The sequence below is a fragment of the Leptosomus discolor genome, chromosome 6, assembly GCF_034619465.1.
Source record: "Leptosomus discolor isolate bLepDis1 chromosome 6, bLepDis1.hap2, whole genome shotgun sequence".
NCBI classification, from domain to species: Eukaryota; Metazoa; Chordata; class Aves; order Leptosomiformes; family Leptosomidae; genus Leptosomus; species Leptosomus discolor.
In genome coordinates this window covers 8,952,188-8,970,241 of record NC_141396.1, presented here as the reverse complement: position 1 = coordinate 8,970,241, position 18,054 = coordinate 8,952,188, and the positions used below count along the sequence as shown (strand labels likewise).

The 18,054-nt window shown below is 35.1% G+C and overlaps 1 protein-coding gene across 1 annotated transcript in view; it reads left to right on the top strand.

The window, feature by feature from the left end:
* ATRNL1 (attractin like 1) overlaps positions 1 to 18,054 on the top strand; it is a 531,929-nt gene that overhangs the window by 301,348 nt on the left and 212,527 nt on the right. The window contains exon 26 of the mRNA XM_086466503.1: positions 2,777 to 2,855. Within this exon, the coding sequence (XP_086322629.1) occupies positions 2,777 to 2,855 (79 nt within the window). The remainder of the gene's footprint in view (positions 1 to 2,776; positions 2,856 to 18,054) is intronic.

The window sequence follows — 18,054 nt, the reverse complement described above, 5'->3', positions numbered from 1 at the left end:
CAGAATTTTCTAAGGAAAGAGATTCAGTTCCTGAAGCAGTCCATAGTGCGAGGCTCTCTTAGTTTCTTTGTGTCCAGCTGTCTTGTGAATGTATTCCTCTTTTTCAGATTTCAGGAGTTTTGAGTTCACCATTTTAAACAGAGTTGCTGATGTCTCCCTAATTTAATTTTTTTGAAAGGACTGTAGAGGGGAAGAGTAAATGAGATGGCTTACCTTTACTTCATGCACTGCATGCTAATTTATAGCAAAATGTCAGTACTTTGATGTTGCCTCTAAGCACCTGTTGTGGTTACTAGCTAGACAGTACAGTATATGGTAGGGGAACATTTCTAGTAAATAGTATTTGCAAGGAGCTATTGGTTTAAGAAGCTTAAAAAGTGTTGTTGCAAAACTCGATTTATTCTTTTGGTCAGCGGGTATTTTTTTTGTTCTGCTTTTCCCTAGACTCCAAATATAAATTCACGGTCAACTTGTACTTGCTTTCAAAGCAATCTGGAGAAAGGGAGACAGCCAAAGACAAATTTAAAAAAGTGAAATCAGTGCATCAGCTGAAGTGATGCATCAGCCAAAATGGTGAATGTTCTGTGATGATCAGTTTCTGTCATAACATTCTTTGTGCTGCTTATTTAGCCATAAAAAAAAAAAAAAGCAAACTCATAAGAGAAACTCTTCAAGTAAGAAATACTGTGTTAAAAAATGGTCAATCAATTAAAATATTCTTACTGCAATTAGTTCCTTTCAGTGAAGACCCATGTAGAAAGGTGATTTACACTTTAAAGTGTAAAGTTGATATTTCTCTTCTGAATTCCCTAAGGTTCTTAAACTTGCACTTGCCCTCTCACATCCTTTTATTACAGATTGTTGTCTCTTCCAACAATTTTCTATTGGCAGAATCATTCTTAGATATGCTGCACTGTTCTGATCCATTGATCAGAACCAGTGAAAATTCCAAGTACCTTTGTTTGTTAAAGGATCTGTGCCAAGAACCAATAAAAGCTCAGCACAGTATTTAAAATGACCTTACAAGGAGAGAGGGAGAATATATCTTCCTTTATATAAAAATCTCTAAATCCCAAAGAGCATTTAAAAACTGCATAAAAATGCTGCTGGTTGACGTTGGCTGTTAAGAAGAAAGTCAAACTTCGCATCTAGAAACAGATCCTTTAACCTTTTTTTCCTTTCAGGTTCAGAACAATCAGCCTTCTTGGAGCTAAACAGACAGAATTAAGTCTCTTAAGTGAAAAACCACCAAGCTGTTATTTTTAATTGAGCATTCTGTGTTCAAACTACTTTACATGTTCAGTACTTTTCTCTTTCAAACTTGACCTCATGCTGGCAGATTTTCTCAATGGTGTTCAAAGACAAAATTGATAAAAAGGAATTTTGAAAGCTCATAGTGAAAAGTTTTAAGTGACTAAGTTGCTGATAGAAAGTCGTATCACTTTGTATTACTTTAATCACCAAGGAAAGCTTGTGTTATGGAGGCTGACTTTTGAACACACTCAGAGGGATGGTATTTTTTGTTGTCGAATATTCAGCTGATTCTGTTGCTTGCAGAACAAGGAATGATTGGATGCTTTCATTCCATTACCTTAGTAGTGACAATATAGCCATAAAACAGGTTTCTAATAGTCTCCATATTACAGATTAATATTAAATGCCATGAGCTCTTACTTCTGGAGATGTATCTTCTAGGTCATAATTCCAGTTCTGTTTACAGCACAATACAGGGAAACATTGGTGTTACTGCATGGATAATGATTATATTTTGTACTTATGTGCAGTACTCCTCTGAACTATACTACTTCAAGGAATTCTTGGTATTTCCCATATTAGTTAAAGAATATATCTTGAAGCTTTTTGGAAAAAAAAATTACAGATGACTAGTATAATTCAATAGTTACAGGGTTGTATTGATAACACTGCGTACAGCAGATGTGCTAACAGGACTGAAAGTTCTTAGTACAGCTAGAAAATCCAGAAACTTTTATAAAATACTGCCTAAAAAATTAAATGATCTTCTGACTGCTTACATTAGGTGTCAAGTTTAGAAGCGTTTTGTTAGAAATTTGCTACAAGAGGTTGCGAGTTCAATGATCAAAGTCCCTTATGGACTAAATGTTACAAATACAAAGACATTGGAACAAGAGAGAAGATATATGCTCCGATTGTGAACTGCAGAATTTTAGTAATTTTGATTTTTTTGTTTTTAATTTCTTCTTCTGTTGTGTCTTTGGTACTGTAACTTTGTAATGTTCTCTGGGGTGTTTTCCATATAAATACTCAATTTGATAAAACAGACCTATTGTCATGTGCAAACCTGCTTCCTCAAACTATACACCCTGTGTAGTTATCATTCCTGCATTCCAGGAAATTATTCAAAATTCACAAACTGAGAGAAGTATAAATTGGTATAATTTTTTGCTATAGTTCACTCTCTTTTTCCGTCTGCTAAATGTGGAATATACAGTGTATATTTGCTGAGAACGTTGTGGGTATGTGGACAGTTGTAATGGAGCTTATCCCATGCTAATGGAGACAGTAATAGCATTTTATGGAGACAACCACAGCATCAGAGGTGTGCATTCTCTTTTGACTTTGAACTTGGATGGTTGACAGTTGTTTGTCATCCTGATAGAGTTTAGTTTCCCTCTATTTTTATGGGTTTTTTTTCCACGCTTAAATATGTAATTTTGTTACCTTTGATACCCTAAAAAAAAATAAGCTTTTTTGGACCATTATGTTACAATTACTTTATTTTTTTTTGTAATTGCAGTTGTTTCTTATCCTTACTGCTGGTAGCCGCTGTCGTTTGGAAAATCAAACAAACCTGTTGGGCTTCTCGACGGAGAGAGGTATCAATAACTTTAAGATTGTCATAGTAGCTTTATCTTTCAGAATAAATTGAGAGCTTTGATGAACAATCACACCTCCACTTTGTCCTGTATACACAATTTAAATATCCCTCTAAGGATTTATTTTTTTTTACCCTGGACTTTTTATGCTGAAGAAGAAAACTGTTTCTTCTTCCTGTCAATAATTAAAGAAATTGCGGCATTAGGTTGCAGAAAGCTAAGTTTCCTTTATGATGGAATATTTAGGGTAGAATAGATATTTCAGTTGGAAGGGACCTACAATGATCATCTAGCCTGACCACTTCAGGACTGACCAAGTTAAAGCATGTTAATGGCATTGTCCAAATGCCTCTTAAACACTGACAGGCTGGGGGCATCAACCACCTCTCTGGGAAGCCTCTTCCAGTGTTTGACCACACTCTCCAACAGAAAGATAAAGAAATGCTTCCTATGTCAGTTCTAAACTGCTCCTGGAGCAGCGTAGAACCATTCCCATGTGTCGTATTACTGGATACTAAGGAGAAGAGACCAGCACCTACCTCTCCACTTCACCTCCTCAGGAAGCTGTAGGGAGCGATGAGGTCACCCCTCGGCCTCCTTTTCTCCAAACTAGACAAGCCCAAAGTCCTTAGCCGCTCCTCGCAGGACATTCCTTCCAGCCCTTTCACCAGGTTTGATGCCCTCCTCTGGACACATTCAAGGAAATTTACACCCTTCTTAAATTGTGGGGCACAGACCACACAATACTGAAGATGAGGCTGCACTGATGCTAAATACAGAGGGGTAATCACATCTTTTAACTGGCTGGTTATGCTGTTTAATGCATTCCAGCACTCTCAATAGTCTCAAAATAGTAGTGCAAAAACATTGGTAAGTTGAGTGAACGCAGAGGATCATAGTGTAGCATTGCAAACTTTCTAGGAAGCTGTTTGTTGCTGTGACAGACTGTGCTGTTATCAGCAGCCATTGGAACATAGAGTAGGAGACAACCCTCTCTGCAAAGAGCTTGTACTGTCTTCTTTTTTGTTCTCTCTGTATTTTTTTTCATTCTGAGCTAAATTCTATCTCTATTAATATCAATAGTTCTGTCATTAAAACCATGGCACAATTGAAGCTCTTCAATAAATAGTCATACATAGTCACCTTATTATTTCGTTTTCTAAATTGTTACAGCTGTGTTGGAAAATTTGGCCCAAATATTTCTTCTTACTTGTTTAAGAAATGATTAAACTTAGATGAGGTTAAACTTAGGTTATGTACACTGCTACATGTCTATAGCATGATTCAGATGAATACTGATGTCATATTTCATTTTGTTCTCACAATTTTTAGACAGTGATTTCTTTTTCCCCTTGAAGCTTCTGATCTTGATAAGTTTTTGAAAATTTAAGCACTTGCTTAACAGTACTGTAATCTAGATTTTTTTTTTTAAAAGCACCAAGTCTTCCTTAATTACTTCCTTTAATTAATTACTTTTTCTTAGTATACTGGCACTATGAATGTTTAAATAACTTTTTTTTTTTTTTTTTTTTTTTTTTTTTGCTGTAGATCTACAGCGAATTTATATATATGCTTTAAAAGTGCCAGGTAACTAGCACTTACAATTTTCCTTCACTGAAATTAAAGCATACTGATGCCCATGTTTATCTTTGAACTGGTGCTATGAAGAAAAATGTGTATTATCATAGTTATTTCATTTAGGTATTTTTTTTGTTCAGATGAATATTGTTAAGCATATTCTCCCTCTAAGGGCAAGTGTTCTATATTTGTTATTGCAAAATACACATAGAAGTTACTTTAAACTACAGTATTCTATTCAGCTTATTAATATTTTGTTCGAATTATCTCAATACTTAACTAATGGTTCTGTGCACAATTGTGTTGTGATGGAACGTAGCAATTCTTTGATTTAATTTCTCATGTTAATAAGGTTGTTTTATTGACATGTTTAACAACAAATATGAACATACGAGTTTACAGATCTAGGGAGTCTAGTCTGTTTTCCATGGTTACTCTCCTGGATGCTTAAAATATAGTATTTTCAATGTAGTCTGTAGGCATCATTCTATAAAGAACACATTCTCATATAAAAAGTTTTTGAAGTTTTCTGTGTTTTGTTTTCCTAATGTCATCAAAAGCACATCTAAGACTCTATGAAAGCTTGTGTAAGCTGACTGATAAATACAACGTAAACATAAATCAAGTTCTTCAGAAGAGCAAAATAGAAAGAAATACTTGGCAACTGGATGAAAAGTGTCAGAGGTCCACACTTCAGTTCTGATCCTTGGTTTTCCTTGAATATAACTAAAGAAACTTAGTTGTTTCTTATTCAGAAATTATGTGAGTGTGTATTTCTTCCCTTTTTAAATGAGGTTTGAAACAGTACCTAGAGTGTGGTAGCATTTTGAATTGTAAACGTTTAAGCAAATCTCCTTTATTTTCAATCTGCTGTTGCACATCAGCAGCAGTTCATGTCAAACACAAGTTTTTGATAACATTCCACATAATACTTTCCTTTAATCTAGATCAAAGAACTTGTTTTTATAGGTAGCATATTTTGTAAGGTTTTGGAATGAAGTGTTACAAATAAATTGTATGAATAACATACAAGTAGAAGACAATCTGTTGTTGAAAAGAATTCTGAAGAACATACTTTTAAAGCCCACCCATTTAGGCAGATAAGCTTTCCATCTCTTTCATCATTCTTGAAAGACAGGGATGTTTGACTCTTTAGATATTACCTTCAATATGGACACAAACTACAGTAAGAAGTGAAATGTAAGAAAACCACAAGCAAATATGAAAAATCATGCTGTTAATATCTATGAATCCATTTATTGTTCATACCAGTTTGTTTTCCTCTAGAGGAGGAGAAACTTTACTGTCCAGTTCTTGTGATCTTTTAGTACTGAATTTTATCAGGCTCTTGAGGTAAGCAAATGATTTTTTGAAATTTTCGTAGACTTCTATGTGTAGCTGAAAATTCAGAACTTTGTTCTTTTTTGCCTTCTGACTTTAATACTTGGCTAAATTGGGTCATTATTGATTAAAAATTCATGACCTCAGTCCAATACAAAGCAAGAGTAAGTTGTTTGCATTGTGTAGTGGGAATGTTTCAATTTTCCCATGAATTTAGAAATTTTCTCTAGTTTCTTTGCTAATCCATTGCTTTTTGAACAAATATTTGCTTTCCACTGCTCAGAGCACTGCCCAAATCTTGCTGAGCACTTTATTTGAATTTAGGTTCTCTTATCTGTACATGTAAGAAACGATTATATATATGAAAAGAAATAAACAAACAAACTAAATAAATTATGTCTTCCAAAAGACTTTAATTGATGTTTGTCAACACTGAATTTAACTTCCCTTTTCCCATATCTATCGATCTTTCAATTTAATTAGTTGAAATCATATTTCCCTAAGCCAAGCCCTTGAGTTCTGGTAATTTTTTTCTTTGCTCATAACAAAATTTTGGTTCTCACTTCTTTCCTACTTACATTGCTGCCTCTTAAGATATACTTTATCTAAGGCTTTTTGAGCATCTATATTTATACTTTAACTCCTGGCTGAGCTTCTCTTCTTTCCTGCCTTCTGAAAGGGCAAGAAACAGCAGATAGACTCTCTCTCACCTTATATCATCAAAGATATTCACCTTCTGCATTGAAAGAAAATGGGAAGTATCATTCTTTTATTTCATAGTTCCAAAAAGATCAATGAAACTTTGAGCAGGAGAACACGAACGACCTCCTGCCTGGGATCTCTTGACGCCTTCCACCACCCATCCCTCCCATAGATCTGTGACATTTTAAAAAGGGTTTTTAAGAAGGGCTGAAGTAAGATAGTGAAATATTGCTCAACTGAGAGAGCTTGATCCTTGAAAGGAATAATACAGAATATGATGAGATGATTTCCAAAGCATTATTCTTATGGCACTATCTTTCCTGAGGAATAAATCAGAAGGAATTTGAAACGTTCTCGTGGGTACCAAACCTCAAATTCCTACTTACAAAGCAGGATGACGTTTGCAGGTAAGCATGGAAATGCATGTAGGAGTAAACAAAGGACAAGATTTATTTGTTTGTCAAATAAGTTAAAGCAGTTCCTAAGTATTGCAAAGTTTAGGAGCAGCAAAGCATTTTTCAGAAATGTCTTACACTACATAAAATATCAGATATGTACTCTAGGTTTTAATCTCTCATCCTTCTTTTTCCTCCAAAGACTCACAAATCTTTCTACCAGTACCTTTCTCCGTGAAATTTCACTTGTTAGATCACTGGATGAAAAACTGAAAGCTGTCATTTTCTCCCAAAAGATTTGTTAGGCCTCTTGCATTTTATACCGAGAATTCACCCAACAGCCCATCCATGAAGTTTCAATCTGACTCTGTTTTCTTTCTTTATACAGAAAAAGATATATCACCCAGGTTTTCTAAATAAGAAAATTGAAGAGAATATTATTTGTTCTCTATGCATGTTTCATATCTAAAGTATTCATTCAATCTTCTGTTGAGAATGGGTACAAGAGAAACTGTTCATAGATCATTTCACTGAAAAGCTTGATAGGTTGACTGCCAGTTTTGTAGTGGCTCAAAGGTTTTGTCTCATAAACTTCTTCAGAGTGAAAGGCAACACAGTTCAGATAAAATTTGTATCCAAATGATTTCTTATTAATAGTGTTTCAAACATTTCTTTCTGCTGACAAGATTACACTGAGGTCACTAGCAAACTCATACAGAGGGGATTATAAACCACACAGCTTCTAGTTGAGGTGTTTTAGCAAAGTATTTGTCTTTCATAAGGTGAAGCAGTTTGCTGCTCAGATACCCTTTGTACTATTAATTCAGTGAGATGTTTTAAAGAATTGTTACATTTAATCCAAAAGCATGCACTCACTGACGTACACACAGACATACTGTCCTCCCCCAACTCAGACACACACAAAATACGTTCGCATGCCAATGTGTTGTGTGTCATTATGTAGAATCATAGAATGGTTTGGGTTGGAAAGGATTTTTAAGGTCATCTAGTCCAACCGCCTGCAGTGAGCAGGGACATCTTCAGCTAGATCAGGTTGGTCCAGCCTGACCTTGAATGGTTGCAGGGATGGGATATCTACCTCTCTGGGCAAACTGTTCCAGTGTTTCACCACCCTCACTGTAAAAAAATTTTTCCTTATATTTGGTCTGAAATATACATTTGTGTATAAGTTGATTAGTTAACATGCAGTTTTACATCTTTTTTTTTTTATGAAAATCTCTTTTTTTTTACATGTTATTATAATTACACACTAGAAAGAGCTTACATATCTTAAAAAGATGACTTAGGATCTTGTTTTTTCATGTAATACACTGTAAGTCTCTTGAGCAATGAGGAGGTAATGCCTGATTGCACATTTATGTAAAACTGTTTGAAAGCATGGTATTATATGTACAAAGTGCTTGCCTAACTTTAAAGGTTAATATCATTCCTTTATTGGAATTTTCATATCTATATATAGCATTTCATTATACAGTCAGCTGTGCACCATTTGCTTTTCTGATAGAATAGCATATACAAGCATAAAAACATGGAATTATAGAGAATGCTTGCTTTATACAGTGTCTGGGTGCCATACAACTTATTGTTTCATTTTAATAGATAAGCTTGTATTTCTTTAAAAAAAACCCCACCTTTCTAGCCTGAATTTTAATATCAAGGTATTTTATTCTCTTGAATATTCAGATTCTTAAAAACACACAAATGAAACTGAAATAGACTACTTTTTGATAACAGTAACAATTCATGCAGTAGCTTTAGGCCCATTTCTATGGTAACCCTAATAACAAGAAAGTTCAGTTATGTTGATTGTGCTAATGAATGTAGACAATATATGAGTTTCAGCTAGAGCTTTTTTACTTTATATTGTAACGATGTATTTTTAAATTATTCCTTTCGGAAAAGGCAATAATGCCTTTTGGTGTTTGTGTTATTGTTCATGGAATGCAACATGTTTAGTTTAGCAATATTAATATGCAGAGAATCATATATCATAGAATGGTTTGAGTTGGATGTTCTTGAACCACCAAAGGAGCAAAAGCAATGCTTTGATTCATCTGTCTTTTTTTAATGTGGGCAAGGAACCACCATAGTAGATGTAAGGAAACCGAGAAATTTTGATGCGTATAATTAAAGTACCCCAATGCGTAATATTATTCATTGGTGTAGGTGTCTACGGGGTTATATGCTTTATGTTTAAAAATTGTTAACCTCACAGATAACTTTTCTTTTTTGGTAGTTTCTTGTCTGTTGCTTAGCAAATACCTTACACATCTATATGTACTTGCTCATAGACAGTGTGAGTAATCCTACTGAAGTCAAAGGAGCTATTCATAGGACCAGAATCTCAACTTGTTATATCACTCAAGCTCTTCTGAAGTCAAGAGTTATGACTGCTTATTTCAACTGTGGGTCTAGTTTTATTGAGGATAGTTAGGGCATTTATTTTAGGCTAATGTTTTTTGCATTCTCTCCAACCTAAAATTTAGTTTTCTCTCTGAATCAACCTTTCTAGTTAGCTGACACTAGATCTTGTCTCAGGACTCCCTCTGCAGTCAGCAAGAGACACGTCCAAATGACAATTCATCCCACCCAATTTTTGCAGTGTTCGGTTTGATACATGTGGGGGACTGACTTGTTGATAACAATATAAATAACCCAATGAGTCAAGTCTCCTATATTGAGAGTCAATCTTTGCTTTAATTTTGTAAAATTGAGGTTGTATTTATAGTACTGTCACTTCATAAAAATAGGCATCTGATTGATTCCTATATATTCCTACTGCTCACATCATGCTTATTCTCTGTAAAGAAGTATTAAATGGTACCAGTGACAGACTCAATATTATATTCGAAAGATTTATTTTGGAAGGTGAGTTAAACGAAGTTGATTTAATGCAGATGTCTCAAAACATCATAGTTAAGAGGCTTCCAATGATTATCATAAGAGTAGGGGAATGAGATTGAAGAGCCCATCTTACTTACTGACAATTGACGGCTATGTATCTCTTGCCAGAGGAATTTATCCCAGGGACTAATCCTAGATGTCTTGTGTCAGCTCCACTTACGAATTGGTATCTTCAGTAGGAATTCACCATGACCTGACTGCATAGACTTGATTGAAGTTTTGTTTGGGTACCACACATCCCCTTTAGGGTGATGGCATGGCCTATGGAGGCAAAGATCTGTTGGAATAGTGTTACAGTAATATGTAGACTCGAGGTAATTAGCTATACTAAAAAAATCACTAGGGAGATAGGGAAAAAACAAGCCAAATTATGTATCAAATGAAAACATTATTTTGAAAACATTACAGGTAGATAATGGAGACCTGGAAGCATGGGATGAAAATGTTTTAAGGCAAAAAGCAGAGATCCAGTTTCCTTTACAGTCCTTCCCTTCCGCAAGTTTATTGGTTTCATCTTAAAATCATCTTGTCCAAAGGAGAATAGAAGAACATTGTATTATAGTATACTTTATCTTGTGTCTTTAAGTTTTCCTGCTTTAGAACTCATATATGTATATAATTTTCTTGCATATTGTACTGCCATATTATTTGGCAGGATAATTGTCAGGATAACTTTTTCTTTCTTTCTTTTTTTTTTTTTTTTTTTTTAATGATTTCTGATAAAAATCTGTAAGTTAGAAGTAGAGAGCTGGCTTTTGGCTTTACCTTTTCTGGTGACCAATTTGGAACAGAAACAAATGAAGCCAAATCAGCAATTCAAGGATGTACACCTGAACTATGAAAATTCATTCCTACCGCTAGTCCTTTTTTTTTCTTGAAGTAAGTACACGTAAATATGTTGTTCTCAACACAAGTACATGTAAAGGACACTGGAAATCAGTGTCCGCATGCGGATGAAACACCCACTTTTAGCTAACACAAAACATTTTTAAAAGCTTGATAGCCCATCTATCTGTTTCTTCATTCCACAAAAATTCAGAAGTGAAAGAAGCTCACATGACAAGTGATTTTGCAAGGAAAATTGTGCACTAGTTCTCTGTATTAAATAAATAAATAAATGAGGGGAATCATAAACTAAGTAGGTGTTTTAATTATATCCATATATGACACGGAGAACAAAATTGTTCGCTTTTCTTAACATAATAACTGAAGTTCCTTCTTATATTTGCATAGTGGAGTAAGCCTGAAGGATCCCAAAAGGCAACAATCAAAACAAATTAATTTCATTATATGTGTTTCCTGGGTGTATGCACAGGAGGAAGCTTGGATGTAGTTATTAGTGCTGATAACAGTACTTTAGAATTAATAGTTGTGGTATTCTGTTCAGTAGAATTTATTATCAAAACTGAACTTTCTAAATATTAGTATAAAATACTGCTGGAGATAATACTGATGTTATAATGGAGTAAATTAATTATTGCTATCTGTCACAGACCTGGTTCGATCTTGCAAGCTTACTAGGTTAAGCTTTCAAGCTAAAAGGAAGGTAAAATTAAGGTTATTGAAGAGAAAGAGGGAACTGGCCAAAATGAAAAAGACTGCCTGAGGCAACTGGCCACTTGGCAGAGCCTGAGGAACCTTTGAGCTGTATGGTCTGAGGGGTTTCTATGGGACTAGTTGTAAACATAAAAGCATTAAGAGAATTTTTAGCAAACTACCTGTCAGCAAAAAGCAGCAGACAGTGAGAAAGGCAATCCTTAGTGGGGCCCTGGGAAGAAGCCAGATAACTTCTTTTGAATTTCGAGAAGAAAAGTCACTTGGATTTGTTCCCACAGTGTTAAAGGAATGAGGATGGTGAATATATTCTTTGTAAATAAAGAGGATTGCACCAAAATAGCTGATTCATTTTTGGGTCTTAACAAAAACAAAAGAGCAGATGTAGAATATTGGCCCAAAGTAGTAAGACTCTTCTTTACATTTGTATTTCCTCTGTGTTTGCAGTATAGTGTCAAATTTTTGTCCTCTATTAAGACAAAAAACAACCCTCCCATTCTCCAAAGAAAGAAGTCAGTGAATTTAGGTGCAAATGAAAATGCTTAGAAACTTGGAAGAACTCTGCTATGAAGAGGGAGTGAAAAGGTTTGTGGATTTACAGTAAGAGCTCTTTGAGAGAAATGCAAATACTTTTTAGTTCCTCCTCAGATTTTCTCAGAGTTGGGAGCAAGTTTAGTGGCACAGGGTAGACAACTTTGGCCCAAGTGAGTCACCTTCCACAGGTGAAGCATAAAGGAAACTAAGTCAGAATTGTCTTTCCTCCAAACAGCAGAGAAGCAACTCAAAGTCCAAGCCTAGAAGACTTACATAGTTCTGCTCTCTTATTCTGCTCTTCCTTTCTACTTAAAATTCTGCTTATTTACAGTTGAATGTTAATTATGTCTTCTAAAAATTGTATTAAATAATGGTAACAATAATTTTGGTTGCTTGTAATGTTTGGAACATTTGCTACTGCTCTTATTATCAGCTGATGGAAATATTATTCATGTTCTTTCATGAAATATATGCTTCCACAAATGTCCAACTTCTCCTTGCAAATATATCAAATATATTTTTTTCAGAGCTGATTTTTAGGTGCATTTGTGTATGTGTGCACTTGAGTAGCAGTAAAGAGGGATTAATATCATGCCTGAATCTATTCCAAAGTGTTTGCATTTCATTTTGCACAGCATGGATAGTACGAGCCTTCTAAAATAACCACGTTGACCTTTTTTTCTCTTAACATTAGTATTGATAATATACACAATTATTCTTTCTTTCTTTAAAAAAATAGTATTTTGAAGGCACTGAAGTTTCTTCTACGTGCACGACTTCCTGCTGAGGTTAGAGCTTTAATAATTTTCAATGCAAAGCAAATGCAATGATCAATGCAACTGGAAATTAGTTAACATCACCAACTTATTTTTTCGGTGCCTGCACTATTAATTGGTTTGCTCTCTCAGCAGAATGTATTCAGTGCTGTGAATGTCAGTATTCTTGCTATTGGCAAACTCTATGGTGAACTTCTCCACTTTCTGTAGATATTTGTACGTACAAACATCCCTCTGAGCAAGTGGTGACTGTGCAGTTCCTCTGGGCACCTTCTAGACTTCTCCCCTTCTCTGGGTAGAAGGAAATAATAGTAGGTTCATGGTGATGAAATTTGCATATGTGTGCTTATTTCTTGGGGAACCTGTAAATACAAACAGTGGAACCTTGGGCTGGAAAACGTCCCCACCCGCCCCCACCAAAAAGAACTCTAGAAGTAAACATGGTTTATGACAGTCTACAAAATGGTGAAGTAGTTATTCTTTCTTGAGGATATAATGATGAAATGTTTATCCTTCCTGGAGCTATAGTTTTTATTGCTCCAACAGTTCACAAACAATAGTTGAGAGTTAGTTTGACCTGATATAAACTAAGCTCATTACATTCATTTTTGACAGATAATTAATAATTAACATATAACCTTTGGCTTTCCTTTTATCTTCAAGTATTGACAGAAGTTGCACAGAAACATACTATGTGTGGAAAAAATGCTTTGAAATGCAAAATTTAATTAAAATTTATGTAATGTTATTTTAGGACAGTTGTATAGTAGCAAAACTACTATAGGGAATATGAATATTTGAGCAGACCATTATTTTTATCCATGCTGTTCAATTTATACACAAGTAATTTCTGGAAAACAGAATAGCATTTGATATTTTGGTTGGAATTTATTGGGTTGAGTGCACCGTGGCAGTTGAATTGTAAGATCAGTACATTACTCTCGACTGCTTTAACAATTAATTGACCCACATGTAATTAACAAAAATGAAACCACAATGAACCCTGTAGCTTGAGCTTGTTTGGTTTCTGTGCTCCACATACACTTTGAAAAACCCAGTTAATTAGACCTATATCTAAATAGATGCAGTTTCTTAGTCTTTTATATTTGTGCAGCCACAGTCAGAAATACTACTGGAGGAGGCAGGCAGGGAATAGCATGTCCCAGTCAGAAGTTCGGGGTTGGAAGACAGTTATTTTCTTACTGGTGTTATAGGTGCCCTTGTGCAAATTGCTTCACTGCCTGGGCCGTCAGTTTCTCCACCTGTAGAGTGGAATCAGTTGTACAGGTCATCATTATATGCTTTTCATATATGCTTTCCAAGATGCTGTTGCTACTAATTGGGGGAACCTATTCTCATGACTGTCTTTATTCCCCAATAATCCTGTTTGTCCCCGGGCAATTTATTTAGGCATCTATCAGTTTTAGAGTGATATGGACACTGGATTGCTCTCTTGATTTTCATCTGGGTGCATTGCTACTAATCAGAGATACAAACATGTTGGGAAATAGTCTGTTATTTTAATGTATTATATTTAATACACATTGCAATATTAGATAAAATACATTATGAAAGTATGAAATATCTCATATGTATTTCATTTTCAGCTTAATGAAAACCGGTCACCCATTTCTTAGGGTTTTATGCTTTCTGAGTATGTTAATGATGTACAATACTGATTCTGCACTGTTTTTTACCTACTATAATAATTTATTATTTCACGAAGTTATGGAATAATATTTCCAGAACAGTGGGAGCGTGTTACAAAAATTCCATACCCGTGCATATGTGACCCACATGCAAGTATCGGACACACCACATTTTGACTTAAGACTTTAACAGTGTCCATTAGTAATATTCCTGAACTTGTCCTCTTCCATATTTACATGGAAAGCAAGTCCACGCTGTTAGTGTTGTTAATGACTAAATCAACCATGCATGAAATGTCCAAGTTTCACCTCTGGTTAGAGCATCCATTATAGTGTAAGCTCATAGAAAACAATGAACATTAATCATTTTGGTAGAAAGGGAGGAAAAGAGGAGCTAGAGAATTATGGTCAGTAAATTCCCAGAAACATCCTTCAACAAAAACTAAGCTGTTTATAAGCACCTATGAAAAAAAAAAAGAAAAAAGCCTAGATGTTTTTTCATGAGCCAAATCACATGAAAAGAATGTGCTTTTCTTCCAAGGTAGGCTAGAAGTCATTTTGAATGGAGGGGAAAGCATCTGGTGCTTGTACAGTTTGGCATTATAAAGGCTTTAAAAAGTCTGTCACATGGTACTTTAATAGGTAAGGCAAGGAAGTATTGTCTTCATTAACTAGCTGTGGAGTAGGTGCAAAACTGATCAGAAAAACATACTTAGATGTTCATTATCATTATTAACTGCATTAACTACAGCTTAACTTTAAAGATTTGACCTAGCTCTAGAACACATCAGTGTTTTTGTTAATGACTTAAGTTATGCAAGTAGAGAATACATCTCTTAAATTTTCAGATACTAGAAGCTGGGTCACAAAGTGTGTTGCAGGCAGCATTAGACTTCAAAATAACCTTTACAAATTGGAGAGAATAGCCATACTGGTGAATGCAAGCTTTTTATCTGGTAGAAATAATCATCTTCACAGGAACAGCATGAGGAAAAAGCTGACTGTGCTACAATTCTTCAGAACTGATCGATGGCTTAGAAAGATTCACAAGCTGAGTGTAATTCAACAGCAACCTAGTTACAAAAAAGGACTATATTACTGACATTGGTAGAAGTAGTAACTCTGAGACATCTAATCCTTGTGCTTTACTGAGTATGGCCTTAACTGGACCATCATGTCCAGTTTTGACACCCCAGTTCAAAAAGTATATGGAACATTTGGAAATATTCAGAGGAGAGCAACTGGAAAGTGTGGCTGTCTATAGTCATAGAGTATAAAAGAACATGGAGAGATTTGATAACAACCTTGAAGGTAGGGAATGGAATAATGCATTTGCTGTATCTGTCACAGAAGGGATGAGAAGTGAGGTGCCTGTGTTGCAGCAAAGAACCTTCAGTTGATACAAGGAAAACTAATACGTTATAACAATTAGCGTAGCCTAGTTCTGGAACAGATTGCCTTGGAGATTCTGGAGAAACTCTGTCATTGAAAGCTTTTATGAGTGGGATAGGCAAATATAGGACAGAAATTAGAAGAAATAGATTTGTCTTTGTAGGTGGGGTGGATGGTCACTTGATAGTCTCCTAAGGTCTTTTTTAACCATATGATCTTACAATTAAAAAAAACCCCACTTCATGTTGAAGTCGAGGAAAGGTATTTTGTACATACCAGTGGCCTTTTTCTTTACCATAGAATCATAGAATGGTTTGGGTTGGAAGGGACCTTAAAGATTCTCTAGTTCCAACTCCCCTGCCATGGGCAGAGACACCTCCCACTAGACCAGGTTGCTCCAAGCCCCATCCAGCCCGGCCTTGAATGCTTCCAGGGAGGGGCAGCCACAGCTTCTTTTGGGCTGCCTACTGCTAGATGATATGAAATTACAGCAGCATATATCTGTGAAAGTGCTGTAAGAGTACCTATACTTCCTCGTTAAAGACTATTTTAAAATAATCTACATGAATTTGATATTTACATTTCATTGCAAAGCTGTGTCCCAAATGACAATAAAGGCAAGTAATTATCCAGAAGTTCAGGTTTTTTTTCAGTTGAAAAGGCTTTTAAGTAGCAGCTTTCTTCCTTACAAATCTTGTGTGCATAAATGCAGTCTTTGATGTTATTGATGGCGTGTACCGTGGTTAAAACCTGCAAAACCTCAGATACTAGAAAATTAGGGTCAAAACTAGCCACTTCTATTTTATAGCATTTAAGTTCATCTCCGTGGTGAACTAGCCCCTTCTGTTTTATAGCATTTATGTTCATCTCCGTGATGTCTGTCCAACTGACTGATTGAGCCACCCTGTGATTAATATTTGTGGCGGGTTTTTTATTAGTTGAGCTGGATTTGAGAGTGGCAAGCCAGGCAAGATAGCTTATTTGAGATGAAAATTAAAAACCATACACAGATCAGAAATTAAGCAAGTTTTTGTTGTTTGTTTGGGTTTTTTTCTGTAATATGTGTTTTTGCAATTATTCTGGTTCTCCTTTAGCTGAAAACCAGCACAGAATTCTTATCAAAGGTAGAACACTGCATCTTCATGAGTCATTCTTCTTGCTTTGTTGTATCCTGTGACAGATGATTTATCTGTCCTGCAGATGGACAATATATTGTATTTCCACTAGTTTCAGAATGGCTTGTTGTTTGCTGACATGAAGCTAACATAATTTAAGCATACTTTCTTCCTTTATATACTTAATAATATACATATAACCTTTGGCTTTCCTTTTATCTTGAATCATTGATGCAAATAACATAAAATTATAGAATTTGAGGAAAAAAATGTTTTGAAATGCAAATTCTAATTAAAATGAATATAGTGTTAATTTAGGACATTTGAGTTATTGAAATACAGTGTTTGGGACATCATCAGTATTTGAATATGCTATTAGTTTTTCCATGTTGTTTGTGCCTAAAAAAGTGGTTTTGCATGAAAAATTCGGATCAAGCAGTGTGACACAAGGGCTAGATTATAGCTTTACTAAACTGCTCTACATTTTTTTACCAATTGAAATGCATGCAAATTGCAGATGAATAAAACACCTACAATTTGCCTTTTTTTTTTTTTTTATGTCTACTTACAAGGCTGTTATTAATTGGAAATAGTACTATGGCATTAGAAGCTATTACTAAACACCTTTGTTGACAAAGATATTTATCTACAGGCTGAAAATCTCACTTTTAGTGGAAGGTAAGCAGCTTCATTGTGATTAAACTTTTTTGATGGAAGAGACAAGTAAGTATATATTTTTTAACATAAAGAAATAAGGTGATTTACCTGGATTGCTGGCAAAATAGGGTATTAAGAAATATAGTCTAGCATCCCAGCAGTAAATAGGTTTTCCTAGTAGTTGATACAGTCAAAAATTCACTGTCAGCCAGGATAAAATTCTCATTCATTGCAAAGACTTGCAAAGAAGAGTTTATATTGCTCTATTTTGCTAGTGTCTCTGTCAGGTCAGTCTGGTATCATAATTTTGAAAGGTTTCCACTATCTTTGAAGGATCTTTTACTAATCCAAATATTTTATGGGGTGCTATTTCTGCTACCGGCTTGAGCATTGGCTTCACTTTTTCATTGCATTCCATTTCTTCAGCTCAGTGAGTGCCCGTTTACTGCTCGATACTGCAGCATTCCTACATCCGGCACAGATACTCATAGTTTATGGGACTTCTTACTCCAAGAGCAAGGGAATTATTGCCTGTTTGTGGTTTTGTTTTGTTTTTTTTAATTCCTTTCTTCTCTTGTTTG